The 25606-nt window shown below is 38.1% G+C and overlaps 1 protein-coding gene across 1 annotated transcript; it reads right to left on the reverse strand.

The window, feature by feature from the left end:
• Positions 1-4660: 4660 nt before the first annotated feature.
• LOC110888041 (disease resistance protein At4g27190) lies at positions 4661-7513 on the reverse strand. The gene has a single exon (XM_022135586.1). It carries the CDS (start codon positions 7511-7513, stop codon positions 4661-4663), a length of 2853 nt encoding a protein of 950 aa, XP_021991278.1.
• Positions 7514-25606: the final 18093 nt, after the last annotated feature.

Genomic DNA, 25606 nt, shown 5'->3' on the forward strand with positions numbered 1-25606 from the left:
TCTTCCACAATGTTAATGTATTCGTTTATACTTACTTGTTTGTGGTAAACTACTTTGTTAACCTCGGACACATTTTTCTTTAATGTTTCTATTACAGATTTAAATTCTTTTTCATTCCGAGTTAAAGCCATGTTTGCCTCTTTGCATTTCGACAGTTCAATAACCAAATTCTGGTTATGACTATGAAGCTTTTCTGATTCAAGCTTCATCTCTGCACATGATTTACAAATACTAGGAGCAGGAGGTTCAGAAGTTACCTGACTAGTAGAGGCTGAGCCGTTTGCCATAAAGGCAGTTTGAAAAGAAAAAGCTCCATCTTCAGAGAATAGCTTTTCCATTTCCTTTGATGCAGTATCCGCCTTTCTAATCAGAATTGATTTCTGACATTTAAGCTCATCAGCTTCATTCAGAAGATCCTGAATATCTTCACCTTCTTCCTCCTTCTCATCAGGCTCTGAGTGATTATCCCCAGAAACAGAGCCTTCTTCATCCGAACTTCCAGAATAACCAGAACTGTCATCACTCCCAGAAGATTCTTCTTTATGAACCTGCTCGATGACCTTAGCATACAATGCAGTTCCACTTCCCTGATCTCCTTCACCAAACTGCACTGACCAGTCACATCCTTCATCAGCTTGAACAGCCAAAGCCCGATTGTGATTTGCAGTTCCAGGCTGTCCCTGATTGTTGTTCACTGCCACCATCCTCCGTTCACGGTTTTCTTGTTGGGCATTCACATTCGTCTGGTTTCTGAAAGGGTTGTGATTGCCGTGTTTTGTTGGTCGAGTGCACTCACGTTTAAAGTGCCCTTTCTCGCCACAGTTAAAGCACGTGACGGCATTAATATCAAACCCATACTTCGTGTTTTTCTTTCCTTCCAACGAAGTTCTTCCAGTTCGTGCCATGAAATCTTTTGCCCTTCTAACCGCACTAGCAAAAGCCCATTTAATATCCATCAACTCCATTTCTTCCTTGTCGATCTGATCATAATCTTCATTGGTCATGTTGATGTTTCCAAGTTGACCAGCTACCAAACCACAGTAAGCACTGACCATGGTATTGATAATTTCCATATGTTCCTTAGCAACTTCAATGCTAAGGTGTGAAAGATTTGAGTTGTCGACTCGGATTGTGTGAGGATTTTGGGGTTGAGGTTTAGGATGGCTTGTGTAATGAGCTTGCTGTTGTTGTTGTTGAGGTTGTGGTGGAGCAGCTGTTGACTGAGGAAACGGACATGAGCTTGTGTTGGAGACAAATGCAGTCTGTAACTTAGGTTGCTGAGATGCTGCTGCTCTTGCCAAGGCATCGAAACCCGGAAGATACATTTCTGTATTTTGCGGAGCGGGAGCTCGCTTTGCTTTCCTGATTTCTTCATCATTTTTGTGCTCCAGTTTCTGAATGAACTCATAGATGTTGACTTGGTCTAGAGTTCCGGTATGCTTCAACAGCTCGATGAAAGAGCTCCACTTTGGAGGCAAGGCATCAGCAAACCTGTTCACCATCTCTGGCTGAGTAGAAATGATACCATAAGCACACATTTCACTAATCAAATGATAGAAACGAGTGATCATATCATTTAGAGTCTCATTTTCCAAAAACTGAAAAGATTCAAACTCTTTCTTCAACAAATCACTTCGAGACTTTCGAGCAGCTGCATTTCCTTCTCCTCTAGCAACTAAGGCATCCCACAACATTTTCGTGGTCTTGCAATATGAGAACTGATGGTAGATGTCTTTGTTGAGTGCTTGTGTAAGTGTGGCAAAGGCCTTTTTCTCCAATTCATAAGCCTTCTTGTCATTTTCAAGCATATTGGCATAACCCTCAGAAGTAGACGCAGCAGTCTCCAGATTCTCATTGAATGCATTGATGAAACACGTCCAAAGATCGGTGCTTTGTCCTTGGACATACGTGTGAAAACGGTTTTTCCATGAAGGATAGTCATTCATATGATTTAGCTTCGGTGGACGATTGTTACTGCCCGTTTCACTTTCACTGATCAACAAGTTTTGAAGGCTTTGACTTTGATTTGCTACCAAAGCCCATTGATTTGGACTGATTGATGCTGGAGGAAACATACTCTTTGCCCATGCTGCAACAGACGTGAGTTCTTGACTATTAGATTGTGAGTCCAAACTCCAATCCCAAGGACTTGTACAGCTCATTTTGATCAATTACAAATACCACACCTAAACACCACAAACTGTTAAGTGCAAAACAGATATGAATCGAAAGATGTAAACTGTTTGAAAGATCACGACCTGTTTGAAGGATCAACAGTGTTCGTAAGATCACTGTTGAGTTTCAAACAATTACTTCGAAGGATCCTTATCTTTCGAAAGATGATTTCGAAAGATTCCCCTTATCGAAAGATTCAATAATGAAAGATCCTTATCTTTCGTACACAGATCTCGAAAGATGACACTTGTTCGAAAGATCAACAGTGTTCGAAGGATCACTGTTGATGGCTCGAACACTAACCTCGAAAGATAACCTTGAAAGATTCACCCAACACGAAGGATCCTTATCTTTCGTAATGAACAGTAACTCGAAGGATGTATCTATCGAAAAGATTCCTTGACTCGAAGGATAACACACTGACTTCGAAAGATGTTCGAAGGATGGTTATCTTTCGAATCTCCTTGATCGAAGGATGATCCTTCGAGCTCGAAAGTTATCTTTCGACGGTCTGACACACTGACAAAAGTACGACAGGTTGGTGAAAAGTTGATGTGGTTGGTGAGCCAACTTTCGGCAAAAAGGAATGGTCAGACTGTACCTTCCTTACCAACTACGATTTTGAAATAAAATATGCCAAAAATGGAAATCTTATCCAAAACATGTTCACCGGAATACTGACCGGAGATATGGCCGGAATTTTCCAAGACACTTAAAAACAAGTTTTCAAGTTACCCAACCCAACCTTGAACACTCCCGAAGGTTTAGAAACCGTTTTTCAGTTAAAACAAGCAAGAAAACCACCAAAAACGGGTGCTAAACCAAGTGTTCAAACACACCAAGAACTCGAACAACCCGGTTTTAAACAAGGTAAAGAGCCAAGCTCTGATACCACTTGTAGGTCCCTTTTCGCGGAGGATTACGAACCTAAACCTTGTTATACTAACCCACTAGCAAGTGCGGAATCCAAGCTAGTAGGCAAACCGGGATGAAGCAAGTAGAGAAACAGGTTTAGAAACCGTTTTTCAGTTAAAACAAGCAAGAAAACCACCAAAAACGGGTGCTAAACCAAGTGTTCAAACACACCAAGAACTCGAACAACCCGGTTTTAAACAAGGTAAAGAGCCAAGCTCTGATACCACTTGTAGGTCCCTTTTCTCGGAGGATCGAGAATAAACCTAAACCTTGTTATACAAACTCACTAGCGAGTGCGGAATCCAAGCTAGCGAGCAAACCGGGATGATGCAAGAACAAACACAAGAACACACAAGACTCAACGATTAACACCTCTGTATTAATACGTATGAAGGTTCCGGTTACAAGCACAATGTTTACAATCAGTTTGCAAACTCTCAAAGTGTATGTGTGTGTGTTTTCAGCAGAGTATCCTCTCTATCTCTCGGATGTGCTCTCTCTTGGTGTCTCACTGAAATACAACACACTGCATGGGTATATATACCCATACACAGCAGGTCTTGGTCGAAGGATCCGATAGATGGTCCGAAGGATCATCTATCGATGACAACATGTTCGAATGATCAGCAATGACCTCGAAGGATAATCCTTCGAGGTCCAACAATTCGAAGCATATCTTTCGATTACCTCGAAGGATCGACAGTATCCTTCGAGGCTATCCTTCGATTCAGACTAGCATATTACAAACAGATTGACCAAGTCAAACTAGGAGGATAGTTGACTTGGTCAACTTACAGACTAACTTTGGACATCGTTTATATACAGACCGAATACAGACAAAGTACAGACACAAGTGCACCAACACATTTATCATAATTGTAAGAATGCACATAAGTGCATTTGTGGGTTAACCTAAACAACCCGGCCAGTTTATAATCTTTACTGAAACTCGTTTCAACCCAAACCCATTTTGACTTGTACTAAGGAAACTAAGACTTGTTTTAACCCCACCCTGCCTATCTTGCCATCTCTACTTTGATTAAGGTATAGGCATTTGCACTATGTTGGTGTTCTGTTAGTATAGTAATTATCAGCAACACATTTGCTGTTCAATTATTTTTCCGTCTGAAATATAAATCTCACTATTTTCTTTCTTGAGTAGTTTATGCCCCCCACCCTCACCCCCTCTACCCGGCATGCTTGAAAGTGTTGCAAAACACATTATATGCATCATATATTTTGATTCATTCTTAAGAATGAGTCGAATGACTTAACTCATCTGTGTGTGTGTATTAGTGTATTATCCATCTTTATATGTAGAAAAAATAATCACTAAGGTGCTTTATTTTAAATGGGTTGACTGTATTATTTCAAATGGGTCAAACCAATTAAATTAGCTAAATGGATTGGTTCAAAATTGGTAAAAATCACCCGAACTTCATTCGCATACAAACTTCTAATCATTTTATTCAAAGGTTTAGACTACTATTCTAATAAAATTGCTTCCTCATCATAATTAACGTATTAATTACTGTTTCCACGATCCTGATGCAAAGCACAATTGATGTTCTTACTTGTATTTTCTCTTTCTTGAACAATTCTCCTGGGGGTATGCTTGAAAGTATTGCAGAAACATGTTTTTAACATCATCATCCTCCCATCTTAAATTGTTCCACCACTTGATCTCACCTCTAATCTCTTTCAAACTGGATAAATCAGATATTGAGAAGGGAAGTTCCTTCAACTCGGGACAACAAGACACTTCAATCCGCTGCAATGCGGGACAAACTGATGTACCAACATAGATTGACCTCAAGTTGACCATGTTGCTTATCTCCAACACCCTTAAATTAGGCAGAGGTTCTTCATGCTCCCCTGATTCAATGATCCAAGACAGACTTTCACAACTGCTTACCTTAATTTCTTCAAGTTTTTTAACATGACGAAGCAGTGCATAAGATACCGCTCCTTTTAACTTTGGACAATCCAAAACTTGAATTGTTGTCAGATTTCTGAGGCACTGGCCTCTTGGGATTATCTCATCAACAATAGTCTCTAAATTTTGCAAATGATCAAGAACCAAATGCTGTAGATTTGGAAGCATTTCCTTGGAACTTCTTTCCTTGCTTATTAAACGTGTTATATCATCACAGTTTGATATAGTGAGTGATATCAATGATGATAGGCTAAGCAAGTGTCTCCGGGTCATGCCTACACACGTTAACACATCCAGAGAACTTGTGTTGTGTAGAAGATCTCGAAGGTCTTCTTGCAGGAGATCAACTCCTCTAAGAACCAACCGTTTTTCATTGTGTTTGGCAATGTGATTGTTTGAGTCATGGCTCCATGGGCTAATCTGGATATTAAATCTTGTTAATTTCTTGAGCAAAAAAGATGCAGATTCAAGACACTTAACCGAGTTAAGTCTTATTCGAAGGATAGATAGGTGTTCCAATGATAATAACTCATCGAATTTTGCCTTTTGATCTGAAGTCGTCTTTGGGTTCCAGTTATAAGAACTAAAAGACATATCTAGAGTCTCGAGCCTTGATAAACCTGATATGCTTCCAGCTACTATTTTATTCAAAAAAGGTGTGCATGACAAGTTTAATTCTCTTAAACTACGTAAACTTCCAAACCCATTAGGTAAAGCTTTTATTCTGGTGCTAGAAAGATCAAGGACTAATAGTTTACCAAGAGATGTAAGAGAAGGTAGCTTTTCTATAGAACAGTTTCTAAGAAAGAGAGAACGCAGTTCACGTAGGCAAAGAAAAGATGGTGGCAAAGAAGTAATTCGAGTTTCGCTTAAATTCAGTACCCTTAAAGAGATAAGATTGTGAAAGAAGTCGTTGGGGATTTTCTGTATAGGATTGCCCTGGAGAAAAAGCACAGTCAGCTGGGAATATACAGGAAATTCTGGCAACTTTTTGATCCTGCAACGTATGAAAGAAACTCTTCTAGAAGACTCGTTTGGCATCTGATAGAATGGAAGGCCAGACTGGGTGTGAAACCCATACGACAGTTCTTGACTCTGCGACAGAATTATGGCTAAGTCACGAAAAATGCCATGCATCTTTACAGTTCCTTCTGAATCTTGATCCAGTAGGCACGAGTCCTTCAGGCATTCAATTAAAGCAAGCCCATAATTAAAAGTTTCCTCTACAGTTAGGTTCTCAATGATTAAACCATCAGACACCCAACACTGGATCAGTTCACCAACATCGATTGAACAGCTTGCTGGATATAAAGAACAAAACAAAAAGCATTGCTTTAGAATCTTGCTTGGTAAGGAATGATAACTAGTTGCTAGAGTCCCGAATATCTCTTTCATAATGTTCTTGAACAAGGGGGATGAACAGCGGTACCTAAGATACATGTTTTGCCACAATTCCATATGTGGTCTGTCCCTCAGTGAGTTTGCAAGAGTCTTGATTGCTAATGGCAGCCCACTGAAAGCTGCAACAATTTTCTTTGTTGGCGATTCTATTCCATTTAAATCAAATACGGGTCCTGCACTGTGAACGAAAAGGTTCCAAGCATCTTCTTCACTCATGAGTTTTAACTGAAAAAAAACATCAACCTCCATGTGCCTACACACATCACGAGATCGTGTGGTTAAAAGGATCTTACAGCAGGGATCCCTTGATGGAACACCCACAGCATCAAGATCAATCTTTTCCCAGACATCATCAAGAATCAGGAGGGTCTTCCTTCTTAGCTTCAGTCCTTGAAGAATTCTGCTAGCTAGACTGTGAGTGGTGTCTCCAGCTTCCACTTTTAGATGAACTCTTTTGGCAATCTGAGACTGAATCATGCTCAAATCCAATGATCTGGAAACTTGAACCCAGATGACAGTATCAAAAAGATTTGGATAGGAAAAATAAAGCTCATTGCTCAGGTTCTTGACCAAAGCCGTCTTTCCTATGCCACCCTTTCCCCAGACAGCAATCCTTCTGATATCATCCCTGTTCAGGATTTCCAAAAGCTGCTTCATATCCGATGCTGCTCCCTGCCCCACAAGAGGCGGCACTGCCATTTCCACCACAGATTTTATCGGGGAGCGTTTTTCACAATGAGTAGAATTTAGCTCTTTCACCAGGTTGAGTTTCTTTGCCACTGTCCAGCACTGCATCATCTTGGATCCCTTGCCAACAGCATTTGCATCAGCCATTTCTAGCAGTTGCCGTACATCGTCTTCTGCTCGAGAAACCTTTAGCAACCATTCGTTTACTTGCGGCTGTGGGCTTTTTCCTTCCAGTCTAGCTAAGGTGATATCTTCTTCAATTGCCATCTTTTTTTCTGTGAGGTTTGCAATCTCTTCCCGGAGTTCGTTAATGTTTTCTTCATATTTGGAAAGTGCCTTAATTCTTGAACAGATGAACTCAAAAACTGTTTTGGCACCGTCAACTACAACAACATCCATGGTGAGAAACAGTTTAAATATCAACTTAAGTAACTTCGTTTATGGTTATGAAACTTGCAAATCAAGTCTTAAGCAGGTTAAATATTAACTTAAGGAACATTGTTTATTATGAATTTGAAGTTTAACAAAGGACAAACCAACTTTTGTTTTGATGGCAAAACCAATGGTGTTTCCTTCATGCAGGATTATAACTTTAATTCATAGGAAACACCTACAAAATTTTCTTCGACATAATCATGGTATTGTTTTCAACGAAGGGACTGCTTGTACTCTTGTTCCAGGTTCATTGAAATAAATGATAGATTCTAGATGACAAAGTTTGTAGATTCCTCTTTACCCAAAAAAGTTTGTAGATTCCAAGTATTTACCAGCAAGAATAATCTTCCCTAAGTAACTCCTGCCCCTGCAAATCAAATACCATTCGCCAAGTCCCAGATCGCTTAAAACTGAAACATCACAACATGAGATTGAATGAACTCCTAGAATTTTTATTATATACCAAAGCATGCGAATTACGATAACCCTAACTATCTATTTATACTAACCAAACATCTTGGAAAACAAGAAACCTAAACCACTCAAATAGGAAACTAAATAAAGACTTTATGGTTGTTTAAAGGTTGCTCGAAAAAAGCTTGAAAATAGCTCGGCTTGAATCAGTTGGGTTTTAAACGGGCCGACCCTGCTCGGTTCGATTTGTAAACGAGTCGAGCCCGTCTCAGTATGGTTGGTGGCTCACTCATTAGTTAGCCGTACAATGGCCCCTTAATGTGCGACGGTGCGCGGCTTAATTTTAAAAAGCATGCTATAATACAAATTTGTGCACGTTATAATACATAATTATGCATGTTATTTGCATAATCATGCATGGGTTGGGTTAAACCTAATTACACACGTTATTTGTATAATTACGAATGGGTTAGGTTAACCCTAATTACGCATGTTGTTTGTATAATTACGCACGTTATATTGATGGTCGCATACCGTCACATGTTAAGAGCCTTTTGTATTTAAACCTTTCACTATATATATATAGATATATATATATATATATATATATATATATATATATATATATATATATATAGGGGAAGGTTCATTTGAGAAGAAAATTAATTTGAGAAGAAAAAGAACAAAGTGTATAATTGTAAAACATTAAATAGTTTTTTTTTCTCATCTCTCATTTATGATTGTTTTTTGACTAATTAATTAGTCATAAAGACTATCATCCTCCACATTAAATTTTTTGCTTACACGCATCAAAATTTATCCTACACGTTTTAAAATTTATCCTACACATATTAAATTTATACTACACACCTCGTAATTCATCATACATATCTCGTAATTTATCCTACACTTTAAATTAATTTTCTTTTGTTCTTTAGAAAAATATATTTTTTGAAAATAAGTTAAAAATTTAATATAGTTAGTTATTAAAAAGAAAGACTACCAATTAATAATCTATTTAAGTTTACCAATATACCCTTACACTAATATTAAATGCAAAAATTAAATGAAGTAAAATGAAGGGGTCTTATTGGTTGAAATTTATTCTTTTTTATTCTTACAAAAAATTTCTTCTCATTTGAACTCTCCACTATATATATATATATATATATATATATATATATATATATATATATATATATATATATATATATATATATATATATATATATATATATAGTGTGAGGTTCATTAGCGAACACTAAAAAAAGGGGGAACCGGGGAACACTAAAAAATTTAACTTAACATGTTAAAGTGTTCGTCGGTTCCCCACTTTTTTAGTGTTCCCAATGAACCCTCCCCTATATATATATATATATATAGAGGATCGCTAAAATGAAAACCACCTCTAGTTGTAAGAACCATGGGAACCACTTTCTAGCCTTTAGATCAACAAAATGGATGGATGAGATTAAAAGTAACAAAAATTAATATTAAATGGTTTTTGTCTTATTATGTCTTTAATATTATAATCCAAAAGGGTAATTTGGTAAAATAACTCTATTTTGTCGTTTTGTCTTTATTGTTTTTTATTAGTTTTTTTGTATTATTATATTACTTTTTATTTTTTAAACATAACTTTTTTATTAAAAACATTTTAAAATTCAGATTTTTTTAAAGGTTTTTTTTATACTTTTTACAATTCAAGTTTTACGTTAAACTTTTTAAGTTGTACGTTTTTTTGACGCGCCGTTTTTACGCCGGGTTTTTTCAAGCGTCGTTATTTTTTACGCGCCAATTTTTTAACGCCGTTGTTTTATGCGCCGTTTTTTAACGCCGTTTTTTCAATGCCCCGTTTTTATGCGCAAACTTTTTAACGCCGTTTTTTAGCGCCAATTTTTTAACACCGTTTTTTATGCGCCGTTTTTTAACGCCGATTTTTACGCGCCATTTTTTTAACGCCGTTTTTACGCGCCGTTTATTAACGCCGTTTTTTCAACGCGCCGTTTTACGTTAGCGTAATTTACGTTTTTAACGCCGTTTTTTACTCGTTTTTTTACGTAACAGTTTTTACGTCTTATGTAAACTTTTTACGTTTTTTACGTTTTAGGTAAAAATTTTTACGTTTTACGTAAAACTTTTTTACGTTTTACGACCGCCAAAAAACTTTTTACGTGTTGCGTAAACCTTTTAACGTTTTACGTAAAACTTTTTACATTTTACGTTTAACGTTTTTACGTTTTACGTTAAAAAGTTTACATTTTACGTTTAAAAGTTTACTTTAAATTTTTTACGTTTTACATTTTACGTAAAACTTTTTATGTTTTACGCTTCACGTTTTTACGTTTTAGGTTAAAAAAAGTTTACGGTTTACGTTAAAAAGTTTACGGTTTAATTTTTTTTTTTTACAAAAAATTTTTTACGCAAAAACGAACGCACCCGGAAATCGCAAACTAGGGAGATGTCTCAGATATATCGTTATCATCATCGACTAGGGGGGGGGAATTAAAAACCAACTACATCAAAACAATAGTCTATCTCGAAAAAAAAACGGGGTTTGGCTCAGATTAACGGATAATCAAAAAGGCTGCAAAAGAGGGGTTGCAGGTTTAAAAAACCTACCCTCCCCTGTCCTTGCCGCGCCATCGTCATCAAAATCGGCATTTTTTTTCATCATCGCCGCCCACATCCAACATATCAAACCCACAAAAGTCCACTGATCAAAATCTCCAGAAAAACAAGAACACAGGCAAAAAAATCAAAGAAACCCAACCAAAAAATCAAACCATCAAACCCACATAGTCGACAGAACTTGATCCGGTTGAGCCAAACTTAATCCCGAGCCTGAACATGTACCAAACTGAAGCTTGAACCACCTTCCACTGCCTGTTACCGCCGCCGTGAAACAAGACAACCACCACAGCTGTCACTGCTCAAACTCAAACCACGCACCACCACAGTCACCGCCGCCGCTGGTAACTCCGGCGCGGGTTGCCATCTTCATTAACATCATCGTCTTCGACCCCATTAATCATCGGAAAAACAAAAGAAAAGGAAGATTTAAAGAAAAACTATCAGATCCACTAACAGATCTGGAATGGAGACGAGTAGAGATATGCTAACCGGACAGAGAACACGTCGGAGGCGGTGCCGGTGCCGGTGCCGGCGTCGGAGATCGGAAGACGTGTCAAAACCCATTTCTCCACCACTGAAACCCCAAGTCGCACAAACGACCACCACTACAACCCCCCCCCCCCCCCAATTTTCTTTCTCCTGCCCTAAACCCTGCCGCCACACCCTACCGTACACCACTGCCACACCCCGTTCAGATCTTGTTAGCTCCGTCGGAGTTGTGGCCGGAGATGTTGTTAGCTCCGCCGGAGTTGTGGCCGGAGAAGGAGCGGGTACAGGGGCGGAGGATGATGGTGACCGGATCTTTGGAAGAGAGAGAGAAGGCTTTCAAATTTTGGGGGAGAGATGAAGTAAAAAGTCTGTTATAAAGACTTTAAAAGAGAGAGCATGTTGAAATAGTTGGGAGAGAGAGAGAGTGTCAGACATAATAAATGAAGAGAGATATATGGAAATGACATTTGGTAGTAAATGACCAAACTACCCTTTAGTGTGGCTGAATCTAATTGGTTGAGAATGGTTCTCGTGGTTCTTACAACTGGGGGTGGTTCCTATTTTAGCGGCTCCATATATATATATATATATATATATATATATATATATATATATATATATATATATATATATATATATATATATATATATATATATATATATATATATGTAAAGAGTAAAATACAAATGCGCTTATCGTACGATACGTACGCGGTCATCCCAGCCATTCGATCAGGTGCAGATCTGGTGCGAATTCAATACATATCGCATGTGAAAAAATGGTTAGCATGGGGTAGTGTGAAAAATGGCATGGGGTGTGTAGATGGACAAAATCGCATGTGGAAGATTTGAATATCGCATGTGAAAAAAAGGCATGGGGTAATGTTAAAAATGGCATGGGGTGTGTAGAATCGCATGTGGAAGATTGAATATCGCATGTGAAAAAATGGCTAGCATGGGGTAATGTGAAAAATGGCACGGGGTTTGTAGAATCGCATGTGGAAAATTGAATATCGCATGTGAAAAAATGGCATGGGGTAATGTGAAAAATGGCATGGGGTGTGTAGAATCGCATGTGGAAAATTGAATATCGCATGTGAAAAAACGGCTAGCATGGGGTAATGTGAAAAATGGCATGGGGTGTGTAGAATCGCATGTGGAAAATTGAATATCGCATGTGAAAAAATGGTTAGCATGGGGTAATGTGAAAAATGGCATGGGGTGTGTAGATGGAGAAAATCGCATATGGAAGATTGAATTCGCACAGCTCGTGCAGTTCGCATGGAGGTATTAAATCGCATGGGAGATGAAGATCTGATGGCTGGGGTTATCGCGTACGTAATGTACGATAAGCCCTATTGTACGTTAACCGGCCTCTATATATATATATATATATATATATATATATATATATATATATATATATAATATAGGGTCAGGATCATTTCAGAACCATAAATATTTACAGAACTCGAAGAACTCCTAATAAACAGTCTTTTTATTTATATATTTTTATGTTTAGGATAATTTTATCATTTATTATGTGTATTTTTACCATTACATATATGTTAAGAGTAATTTTACCATTTTTTATATGTAATTTTAAAATTACACATATGTAAACTAGTTTTTTTACATATATGTAATTAGTTATGACACATATATATAATTTTGGCAATTAAACATATGTAAACTACTTTTAACATGTATGTAATCAAAGAAATACATATAATAGATGATAAAAAGATCCTAAATACAAAAACTTATATATAAAATGATTGTTTATTAGGAGTTCTGAAAGTTTTGTAGTTATTTAGAGTTCTGAAATGAACTCAACCCTCTATATATATATATATATATATATATATATATATATATATATATATATATATATATATATATATATATATAAGGAGAGGATCATGAGAAAACTTTATTAAACAATTGATATTTATGTTGAATTTTTTATGGGTTTAGTTTTTAGGGTTTAATTTTTAGATTTTAGTGATTAGATTTTAGGGTTTAACTTTGGCATTTTGTTTTTAGCTTATAGAGGTTAGCCTTTAAGGTTTACCTTTTAGGGTATAGTTTTTTTGAGGTTTAGGGTTTAGTAATGGTTAGATAGAGTTTTCTCAGATTTTTTCACAAAAAAGGAGTTTTCGCATGGTCTCTCCAATATACACACACATAAATAAATTATAGTTATAAATTCTAATATATTTTAAGCAATGATTTTTTTTACTAAATAGTATTCTATTAGCCTAAATATTGTTTTATTGATTTTTATTAGGTTTTATGTATATCAATGTATCAAAAATTACAAAAACAAAAAGAGTAATCTTTTTTTTTTAACAAACGATCCAGCTTGACGAGCCACAAGCGAGCTCAAGCTTTTGAGGAGTCGAGCCCGAGCCGAACACCTTGATCGTAAAACCAAAACCCTGCTCACAGTGAAAACCTAGCGATCAACTTTGTTTTCTCCAAATGAAAAATCCAGTTACGTGTTGTGTCGTTTATACTACGTCTGTTGGTTACCACGATTGAAGAAGCCGCTAACCCGTTTATTTGAATGTCGCCATATTTCCCACTTGTGAACAACATAAAAAAACTAAACAAGATTGAATTATACCCGAGAACACTTCCCTGTTGATCTCTTTCTACAGCAGCCAAGCACGTTGGTTTGTTACCTCTGAAAAAACTGCCAATTGTTGTTTTTCTTCTTAGCTAAGAGGCTATTGAAATCTCATCTTGATTAACCTTCTTTAGTTACTACTTGATTGCTATAAATCCTTTTAAACTGTTGTTGCAGTCTCGTAACTAAAAAGGGGTTGCTCCACTTCTCGAAAAAGAACTGGGCTCATATCCACCTAGGTAGCTAAGGTAAGTTGGTAAGTCAGGTCATCACCATGTTGTTCCACTCATGCAAAACCCCAATTAATCTAGGTAGCTTAGGTAATTCAGGTATCGTATCCTGCATGAGCATGGGTCAGTATTACATGAGTTATCTGATTATGTAAACTATTTATGGAACAAATGTACGGAACAATTATGAAGTTTGCTATGATCTTTTCTTGGTTTGATTAAGAATGCGGTTTGATGTTAACAAAAACTTCATTAGTTGTAAACAAGTATTTAAGAGAACTCACCACACCCGGGTTTCAGATTACAAGTAATTAGGGCAAACTTACACAAAAGGTTTGATCTTTTGATGAAACACAATTGAGTTATGGAATTTGTTGATTTGAAAACCTAACTGAAGACCTCAATATTCGTTTGGTGCAAGGAAACCTTCATGATATGAATTCTAAACAAATGCATCTTTTATGAATCAAGAAGAATTAATAAACACTAACATGGATCAAACCTAATAGCTATCATCATCTTACAATGTCAATGATTCAAGAAAATCTTAACAATCTTGATTTCATAACAACGCTAACAATCAATTTATGCAATTTCAATCAAAAGATTACAAGTTCATGTATCAAACTAATATATGTAAGAAATACCCTAGAAAACCCATAAATCTACACCCAAGGATGATCTTGGAGAGATTAGCCGCTCATGATGGATGATTAATCTTCGAAACCTTCATTGAATATTGAAATACATGATGGAATATGAAATCAAATGGATTGGAGGGCCAAAAATCACCCAAAATCGCCCCCCTAGGAGCTCCAAACATTGAATATTTCTAAGTAGAGTGAAAACCCCTTCTTAATTGGTCAAAATCAGTTATTTCTCCAAAATTCACGAACCATTAACGTAACCCCATCGTGCCCTAGCTGATGTTAGAATGTCCCGGTCTAGACACCAATAAGGGGGTTTTGAGGTGTAGTAGTCAATGAAAAGGAGGTGATCTCTTGAGAAAATTGGGCTTGGTAAGCTATTGTAGTATGAGATTAAGCTAATGAAGAGGAAGTTTGTGGAGGAGAGGCAACCATGTGGGTTGGATCAATTGAAGAGGTGGTAATGGATTCTGATAGGTTAGAAGGTGGGAAGGACATAGGAAGCCAAGCATCATGATCAATTGCAATGATGAGGCAGAAACGGTGAGCTTCTCGAAAGGAAACTCATGTTCAACAAATACTACATGTCGAGAGACATATGTATTGTGGTTAATTAGTCAAAAGTGTTGTACACACTTTGACTAGGTGAATGACCAACAAAGATGCATGAAGTGGAACGAGAGTGTAATTTATATAGCGAATAATGATGGAGCCAAGGATAACATAGACAACCATAACTATGTAGCTTTGTGGTTTGTTTAATAGTCAATGAAATTGTGAAAAGTTATTTAGAGTAGGAGCAAGAAATCGATTTATAAGATAGACGGTCGTTCTAAAGGCAAATGGCCAAACATTGTCCATAGCTTTGTAGCTTTATCTGGGAGAGAAAGCATAAACTGGTTTACACAATGTGTGTAGCTTTGTCTGGGAGAGAAAGCATAAACTAGTTTACACAATGTGTGTATGATGTCTTTCTGCATACCCCTTGTATTCTTAAGTGTGAGGTGGCAAGGTAAAATAGGATATACCACACGATGATAGGTGAGGGATATAGATCCCAAGAGAATATGATTCAACCATCCAATCAAGAAACAAAAAGAACAAGAACAAGAACAATGGATTAACCCTAAATAACCTTTGTATTAATAATCAAGATATAGGGTAAACTTTTACTGTTGGATCTTAGAGTTAGTGAATTGTGTGTGTTTTTGATAAAATGGTTTGTAATTAACAAGTAATCAAATAAACAATAATTGTTGGATCTGAGTTTCTTTTTGATTGTATTTTGTGTTTGAAGTTAAGATGAAAATGGATGAGTTGTGCAGCGGAATTAAAATGAAAACAAACTTTGCATACAATCAAATGAGAGTAATACTTTAATCAAACATCTTTTACACTATGAACCGAATGATTGAATTTAATTTCAACAACGATTACAAAGATAGATGTATGAATGCAAACTCCCCCTCAGCCCGAGCTCAGTAGTTTGTTCGTGCAAAGAAGACGAATGATGCAAAGAGCTCATAGAACAGTACAAAGTACTGAACTATTTATAGGCACTTGCAAACTACTGAGCATCTTTGCTGACGTCACCATGAAAGTGACATCTAACCTCCTAACAAACTCTAACCTCTGATCTATACAGACACTGCTTATGTTAACTACTGCTAATACATTCTATTACAAAATAGACTTTAGAACAACTGCTGCAACCTTCTACTGCTGTGAACCAGCAGCACTTGTCCGGATCAGCAGTGCTTGACTCAATGCAGTATATTGAATCAGCAGGACTTTAGTCTTCCATCAGATCTTTAGTTGAGCAGCAGTTATGAGACAGCAGTTTGGTAAGATCAGCAGATAGGAGGTCATCAGTAGTTGTAATCACTTTCAAGGGGAGAGATTTGTGTATCAGCATCTGCTTATTCATAATCCACTGTTCTGATCCAGTTTTGGCTTTAATTATCTGTTCCTCTGATAGGATTCAATCCCAACAATCTCCCCCTGGAACAGATAATGCCAAAACCCTTCATTATTTGTGGATACTTTATTGCCTCATTAACAGCTCCCTTATCTGACCTTTAAATTGTAATTCAAAGTCAAGGGCATCTGTATCTTCATCATCCCTGCTAAGTGGAAGATCAAGGAGATCCTGCAAATCTTCAAGACTCAGGCCAAGAGCTTGTTCCCTTGATATTTTATCCACTACTCCACCAGACCTGAGCAAAGTCAATACGCAGGTCTGTTTGTCAGTTGCCCCCTTTTGTATTTTTGAGCCTGGTGGGTTTCTTGGGAGATGTTTATTTGCAGAAGTATTTGGTGAGGCTGGCCGGTTCATCACTGGCCGAGCAGTGGTAGCATATTTTTCCTGTTCAAGTTCTTCTTTTAACGTTCTTAACAAGCCTTCTTTTAAGACAGCATTTCCAGCAAGAATTTCTTGAATAGTTTCAGCTCCAAACTGGTTTTGTGTCCATCTTTTGTAGATGGCAGTACCAGCTGGAGCAGTGGCTCTCCTGGTTTGCAGCTTTGATGGTCCTTTTGAAACCACTGCTTCAGGGTAGTCAGGTTTATGAGGAATTTTTGGATCTTTCTTCCTTAATTCCTCCAACCTTTTGTAGGTTGACCTGGCCAAATCTTCTTTCCATCTAGCAACTTGTCTTTTGGTACCAAATTCAGCAACAACCAATTCTTCTTTCATTCTTTTTAGTTCCAACTGCTTTTCAGGTACATTCTTTTTGAACTTTGCCCAATCAGGAGGAGTGTGAGTGACTTTCCTTTTTATCATAACTTGAATTCTGGCTGATTCAGCTTCAAGCTTTGGAACAGTCCACTATTTGTACATGTGTCTCTCTCCTTTGTATTTCTTGTAGAACATAATGCTTTCAATGTAGTCTTTCTTCAGAGTTTCAGCTGCTCTTTCTGAAATTTGTTGACTGACATTTTTAGCAAAACGTTCTAGGGAACTGACTTGTGTGAGCAGATATTGGTAGTCTCTTGATACTTCTTTGTCAGATTTCCCTTGTGTGTTTCTTTTCGAGATATCCTCTGCTTGCTTGGCCTTTATCTTCAAATATTCTTCAATGTTTTTGGGCCAGGGATATCCTTTGATTGAAGGCAAACTCCTTTTGGCAGGGTCATCCTCAGTATAGAAGGATTTTATCTCTTCTCTGACAGCTTCTAGTTCAAGAGGGAATTGAACACCTGCAGGAGGTAAGGGTTTGTGCATTGGAACTGAAGAAAGTGGAACTGGTTTTGGTATATTGACAAGAGCTAAAGATTTTGAAGATGTTGGAGATGGTGAAGTGACATCATCTTTGGGAATTAGCCTTCTCCTCTTTATTTGAGGAGGGACTAATGATGTTTTGGATGGAAAGGTGGTCGTAGTGACAGTGGTTTGTGATAGACTAACAGCTGTTGGAACAACTGGTGTTCCAACCACTGTTGTCTTTACAGCAGAAGTTATAACAACTGCTGTCTTCTGCCTTTTGACAGGAGGTGATTGTGATTTTGGTGGTGATGGAGGTAAAACATTGGATGTAGTGTGTGTTGAAGTGGTACGTGTTGAAGTGGGAGCAGATGTTGAAACTACTGAAGTACCAACAGCAGCTGATACACCAGGAGTTACAACAGCTGTTTTAGGTGGTGGTTTTTGAGCAGACTTTGAACGTCTGACCGGAATGGATTTGGGTAGCCTTACTTTTCTAGTAGGCTTCTTCTTTTCATCAAAGAGATTTTCATCATCTCTTGATCCTGAGGTACCCTGATCCGGATAATCCACCTTGGCTTTCTTTTTGGCCTCTCTATCCCTTTTTACACATGCAAGTGCTTCTGCAAGTGCATTTGTAGTCACATCAATTTTCTTACTCCCATCTGGCAAAGGAATCTGTTTGGTCATATTTGAATTTTCTGGTGCGAGGTAGAGACCATCTGTTATTCCTTTTCTTCTCCATTCCTGAATTTTCTCCCCCTTTTTGGCATTATCTTCGGGGAGTTGATCAATGAAGAATACTGGTGGAGGAGCAGTGCCAGTGGAGTGCAAGATCTGAGTTTTGAGAGCCTTTAGATCAGCCTGAGTGTCTTTGTACCTAGACTCCATAGCATTTCTCAATTGTTGAACATGTTTTTCATGTTGCTGATCTGCTATTTGTGCTTGATGATGGAGAAAAGATTGAAATAGATTCCAGAGCTCATTTGTAGCAGGTGCCTGTTGTAGAGCAGGTGAATGAGGTGGAACAGCAGTGGATTGTTCCTTTTGTACTTGTAACAACTGTTGTAGCATTTCTTTGAGTGCTGCGACAGAGTTATCAAGTTTTTCAACACGAGCCGTCAATTTTTGGTATTTTAAACCATCACCCAATTTAATGGGATCATCTGATTTCCCACTAACAGTGGTTTTATCAGTGGTAGAAGTAGGGAGTTTACTCCAAACCTTAACCACTGATGCCCCTTTTTCTTGGTACTGGGGTCTTCTTCCTTCAACACTTGACAACCTTTTGATGTTGCCAGTAGAATAGATAAATCCACTGGTGGTTGGCAGAGGTGCTATAAAAGGAATTGCCTCCAAGGAAGTCTTATAGATGTAACCATTGTCCAACTGTAAACTTGTAGGTTCAACAGTTGTAGTAGCTGCTTCACTTGGATTACCACAAAGAGTTACTTGTAACTCAATGGGTGTAACCTCCTCAGGTTGTGTTGGTGGGTTAGCAAAGAGTGATACAGCAGGCTTAGTCATTTGTTGAGGCATATTCTCATTGATAGGTGATTGAGAAGGACTGTGTAATGCCTGGTTCAAATCAATTGCATCCAACAGTAGTTGTGTTTTTGGTGGAATTTAGGATGTGATGGTGGGTGTAGAAAGCGGATTTGCTCCGGGCATTGAGCTGTGGATGATGGAAACGAGTGTATCCAGAGCATCATAATGTGGTGGCCCTTTGTGTACAACCTGTTCTTTTTGTGAAGAAGCAGGAGGAGTTATGGTTATGGGTTGAGATATTTGTACCATCTGCTGTGAGGAAGAAGCAGCCCAGTGGTTTCTTGTGACTCTTGTGTTGTCACAGGCATTACTCTCGTATCTCATCCTTCAGAGTTGCCATTTTGATTGGTTTGGGGGGTTTTTGATTTTTCTTTTTGTAAGGCTTTTTGGGTTTTGTAGGTGTGGGTTTCAAAATAGTTGGGCTGCTGCTTTGATCACCTAGAGCAGTAGGCTCAGCAGCAGATACCTGAGGAGCAGTGGTTGCTGCTAAATTCTGCTCAGGTACCCCTGCTTGTGTTTTGCAAGGTGCTAACATTCGTGAAAAAGTTTCAGATGTTAGGCAGTTTATTGCAGTTATTTCACCTTGGTTTATTAAAGCTAAATCATCCTTACTGAATTTCTTTTGAAAATAATAACTTAAAAACCTTGGAAATAGTAAGAATGATTTGCTTTCAACATTATTTACCAAATCTTTAAAGATTTCCCGAGAATAATTATAATTTTCTTCTTGAAGAATTGCATAGCCCAGATTTTGAATCTTTATAGGGATCTCATTAAAAGAAGTGGTTTTGTTTGACACACATAGGAGGAGGGTATGAAATAGAAATCTTGATGCAGGAGGAAAATAACCTTTTTCTAAGGTTAGTTTCTTCATCATTGTTGCTTCATACCCTCGTTCAATGAAGTCAATATGCAACTCGTTTTTAGTGAAGGAAGTTTTACCTGCCTGGTCATCGAGTTGAAAGACTTCGGAGATGGATTGTGGTGTAAGGTGGACAGCTTTACCCTTTATGGAAGAGTGGATTTCAGTTGCAAGGTCTCCTTGTTTTTCAAGGGTTGCATTCTTCCAAAATTTCCTTTGGGTTGCCAAGTAGATGGGTGCGTCGGCGGTGAGCAAAGTTTTGTACTTTGATTTTGCCATGATGGTGATAATGGAATCGAAAACATCTGTGGTTCCTGGTTTTGTGAGAAGACCCAGGAGATTGTGAGATTTTTTGAATGGAATTTCAGTGGTAGTTGCCTTTTGAGAGGCTGTTTTCGATGATTTTGATGAGGGTTTTGCATAAAGCTTCGATTTTGTCATTTTTGAAACGAAACGATCGAAGAAATTTGTGAGAAATGAGAAGAAAAACTGCTTTGAGAAGAGAATTTTTAAGAATTCAATTCGACAGTAAAACCCTGTTTTGATGGTGAGTGGGGATGTTATAGGAAAGAGAATGAACGCTGACGTGGCAGCCGTTACAAAAGGTCTGACTGCTATGTACTGCCCACGTGACAACCACTGGTGAAAATGAAGGACAGTACTTTTGGTGAAAGCAACTGATGAAAGCAGTGGAGAGGAGGCAGTGGATGATTTTCACTATCAGTGGATAGCATATCAGTGGATAAGACACTGCTTTTGAGCAACAGTGGTTATCAAGGAATGAGAAAACAGAGGTTGCCTTTCAGCAGTGGGCAGTCTTTTTGAAGTAGAGCAGACTTTTGAACAATCAGTGGTTATGGCAGACTTTAAGGATTTTAATGAAATTTTCATTTTTAAGCTATTTTTAAGGATGGATTTTTGATTTTCTGAAAACATTTTGTTGCTTTTATTCATAGAAAAACAAGATGTTGCTTGTTATTCCATGTTTAGCATCCCAATCCTAGAGACCAAGCTTTCAAAGGTGGTTGTATCAAGTGCTTTTGTGAGCATATCTGCCAGCTGGTCTTTAGTTGGAACATGATGCAGAGAAATCAAACCTTTTTCATAGCAATCCCCCACAAAGTGATGTCTGATGTCGATGTGCTTTGTGGTAGAATGGGAAACTGGATTTTTGATGATATTTTCTGCTGCCTGACTGTCCAACATGAGTGGTGTCTTTAAGGCAGTGATACCAAAATCCAATAACTGATTTTGAAGCCATAGGAGTTGGGCTGTACAGCTTGCAGCAGCAATGTATTCAGCCTCAGCAGTGGATGTTGAAACTGCTTCTTGCTTTTTGCTTTGGCAGGATACTAAGCAATCACCTAGAAACTGGCACCCTCCTGAAGTGGACTTCCTTGTGGTGTGACATCCAGCAAAGTCACTGTCTGAAAAACCTGAAAGCTTGATATTCCCATTAGCTGGATACCAGATACCAAGTGTGGGAGCACCTTTTATGTATCTGAGAATCCTTTTTATAGCAATGAGATTTGATTTTCTGGGAGCTGATTGACTTCTTGCACAGACACATGTTGCAAACATGATGTCTGGTCTAGATGCAGTTAGGTACAATAAAGACCCAATCATGCTTCTATAGAGTGTTTGGTCAATCAGCTCATCCTTTTCATCAGACATGACCAGCTTATTTGTGGCCATGGGTGTGCTGCATGGTTTACAATCATTCATATCAAATTTGGTTAAAAGTTCTTTAGCATATTTGCTTTGATGAATGAAAGTTCCATTTTGCAATTGCTGTACTTGGAGACCAAGAAAGCATTGCAGCTCACCCATTGCACTCATTTCAAACTCAGCTGTCATGAGTTCTCTAAACTCTTCACACATTTTGGTACATGTGCTTCCAAAAATAATGTCATCCACATAAATTTGGACAATCATTAAATCTTTCCCTCTCCATTTGAGAAACAGTGTTTTATCAATGGTACCTCTTTTGAAACCATTTGAGAGAAGAAAGTTGGAAAGAGTTTCATACCAGGCTCTAGGTGCTTGTTTCAGGCCATACAAGGCTTTGTTTAGCCTGTAGACATGATCAGGATAAAATGGATCCTCAAAGCCTGGAGGTTGACATACATATACCTCTTCTTGCCATGTACCATAGAGGAAAGCACTTTTGATATCCATCTGAAACACCTTCATGTTGTGGTTGACAGCAAAGGCCAGGAACAGTCTGATAGCTTCCAATCTTGCAACAGGGGCGAATGTTTCATCATAATCAATCCCGTCTTCCTGTCTGTAACCTTGAACCACAAGCCTGGCTTTGTTCTTGACAACAATGCCCCTTTCATCTGTTTTGTTCTTGAAGACCCACTTTGTGCCAATGGGACTAACCTCTTTTGGCAGTGGTACAAGCTCCTGCTCCCATACTTGTTGTCTCTTAAACTGTTGGAGCTCCTCTTGCATGGCTTCTACCCAGCTGTTGTCTTTTAGTGCCTCTTGGTACTTGACTGGCTGATGGAGTGATAGAAAACCAGCAAAAAGACAAATCTTTTGGGTTTGGCTTCTTGTGAGCACCCCTTCATTGATGTTGCCAATGATTTGATCAGGTGGATGAGATCTCAAGAAGATTAAATCTCCTTGGTATGGTATGATGGCATTTGTTGGTGAAGGCTGCAAATGTGTATCATCTGAGCTAACCACTGCTGGTGACTTTGATGACCCAGCAGTGGCTTCAAAAGATGGTGGAATGGGTGGTAATGGAGTGGACCACTGCTGACTTTTATCCACTGTTTGAGGACTTTTGTCAGCAGTGTTTGAGGATGTGGAAGCAGTGGGAAATGGGCTACTTTGGTCAACAACTGTTGATGTAGCAGTGGTTGAGCTTTCACAGATGTTTTGAACAACTGATGCTTTCCCTTTTGTGGCAGACCTTTGAGGGATGATGACTTCATACCCATAGTCTGGTGTTGTATCCTCTGATGGACCTGCACTGTTAGTCTTGACAGCAGTATTTTCAAAAGTGAATTTTTCAAGATCAAACAGTTCAGCAGGATTTGCTGGGATTTTCATTGATGAAAGTTCATTGAACTTTACATCCAAAGTCTCCTCCACTACCTTGGTCCGTGCATTGAACACTTTGTAGGCCTTGGCAGTGGTTGAGTATCCCAGAAAATAACCACAATCTATTTTGGCTGCAAATTTTGAAATGGAATCTTTTAAGTTCAAAATAAAGCATGGGCAGCCAAACACTTTGAAGTATGAGATCAGTGGTTTGATTTTATACAGAATTTCATAGGCAGTCTTTTTGTGCCTGAGGTTTATTAAAACTCTGTTCTGGACATAGCAAGCAGTGTTTACTGCCTCTGCCTAGAAAGTTAATGGCAAACCTGAATCTGCAAGCATGGTTCTGGCAGCCTCAATCAAAGTTCTGTTCTTTCTTTCAACAACCCCATTTTGCTCTGGTGTTCTAGGGATGCTGTACTGCCTTACAATCCCTTTCTTCACACAGAAAGCATCCAACTCCCTATTTTTAAATTCTGTGCCATTGTCACTCCTAAAGCTTTTCACTGGAAGGTCAAATTGCTTTTCAACCTGTGTCACAAAGTCTTGCAAAATGCCTGTAGTTTCATCTTTAGAGTGCAAAAAGAAAGTCCATGTAAACCTAGAAAAGTCATCAACTATTACCAAACAATATCTTTTCTTTTTAAGGCTCATGACTTGAACTGGGCCAAACAAATCCATGTGTAGCATTTGCAAACACTGGGTTGTTTTGGACTCTTCAATGGACTTGTGGGAACTTTTATGCTGTTTTCCTTTTAAACAGGAAATGCAATGTTCAGGACATGAAAACAATTTTTGTGGCAGGCCTCTCACCAAACCATTTTTTGAAATTTCTGTTGTTGTCTTAAGATTTGTGTGCCCCAGTCTTTTATGCCAAAGTTCTGTCTCTTTGTTAGAGGCAGCTGAGAACAGACATGCATCAGCTTTGGGACATTCTTTTGACATGTCAACAACATAAACATTGCCACTTCTTTGAGCAACAAGTTTAGTTTGACCATTTTTTTATTATTGCTTCAATCTTTTTGACCATTTCTGGTCCAACAATCCTACAACAAACTTTTGTGAAGAATGACCCAAACCCTTTGTCACTCATTTGGGATACACTCAGAAGGTTGAATTTTAGATTGTCTATTAGATTGACATTTTCAAATTTTACATTGCCAGATTGCACTGTTCCAGACCCCAAAACCTTTCCTTTACTATTATTACCAAAGGATATATCACCCCCACCATGGATTTTAAAGTCTTTGAGGAGGGCTTTACATCCTGTCATGTGCCTGGAGCCTCCACTATCTACATACCAAAGACTATCAAAGCATGCAGAAGCTCCCTGCACATGAAGTAAAAGGATTAGTTCATTAAGGACTCCAAAGCCAACAGGGCTTTGGATGGAGTCTCAACAGTGTCTGACATGGATACAGTGTGATGAACAGTGGTTAAGTAAGGGGTTTGGATAGTTTTAGTACTGTTCCTTCCTAACCACTGTTGAGGGTCTTGGATGCCTATTCACTCTGGGTTTAGAGGGCTTTTTGTAGACCTCATAAACGTGTGGAATCCTTTGGTAAGACTGTTTTTCCTTGCCTTTTCTGAACTGATTGGCAGGGGGTGCATCAGTAACCTGAACATCTCTTTTAACAGATGTTTGGTTCAGCTGTTTTGTGACAGCTGTTTGAACTGGCACAAACAGTGGTTGTTTCTTTGTGAATTTGACAGATGGTGATGCTGATGGACTCAAGGATGTTTTAGCAAGGTACTCATTCTTTTTGATGTCAAAGTTTTTGAGATACACACATGCTTGAGTTTTGTGGTTTGTTTTACCAAAAACAATGCAGCTTTCAGCTGACACTATGACACTTGTTTTGTTTATATCATAAGCTTTTAAGTGGAAACAATCTTTTGTTAGATGGTTCCTTTTCTCACAAAATTCACAAAACAAGTTATCATTTTTTTCTTTCTTCTTCCTCTTTTCAGACTCCTTTGCAGCAGAGGTTTTAACCACTGCTGGGATGTCCTTAAGAGGAATGACTTTAACTTTTGGAGCTTTAACACCATCAGTTGATGTAAAGTCCATTGGCTTGAAATTTTCAAGAATATCACACTCATCAGACCATTTTGGTTTAAATTGATGATTTTCAATCTCCCCAAAAGCAGAGGGGCCCATTGGTCTGTCAAGTGTGATTTTGTTACCAAGTTTGTCAGTGATTTTCACTTCTTGGCCTTTCTTGTTTGTGGGAATGTACTCAGTGGTTACATCAGTGGTTGAAACAGATTTTCCAAAAGCAGTGTATTCATCATCATGTTTTCTATAACCAACCCCAAATTTCACATTGCTTTTTATCTGTTTC

The sequence above is a fragment of the Helianthus annuus genome, chromosome 11 (assembly GCF_002127325.2).
Source record: "Helianthus annuus cultivar XRQ/B chromosome 11, HanXRQr2.0-SUNRISE, whole genome shotgun sequence".
NCBI lineage: Eukaryota > Viridiplantae > Streptophyta > Magnoliopsida > Asterales > Asteraceae > Helianthus > Helianthus annuus.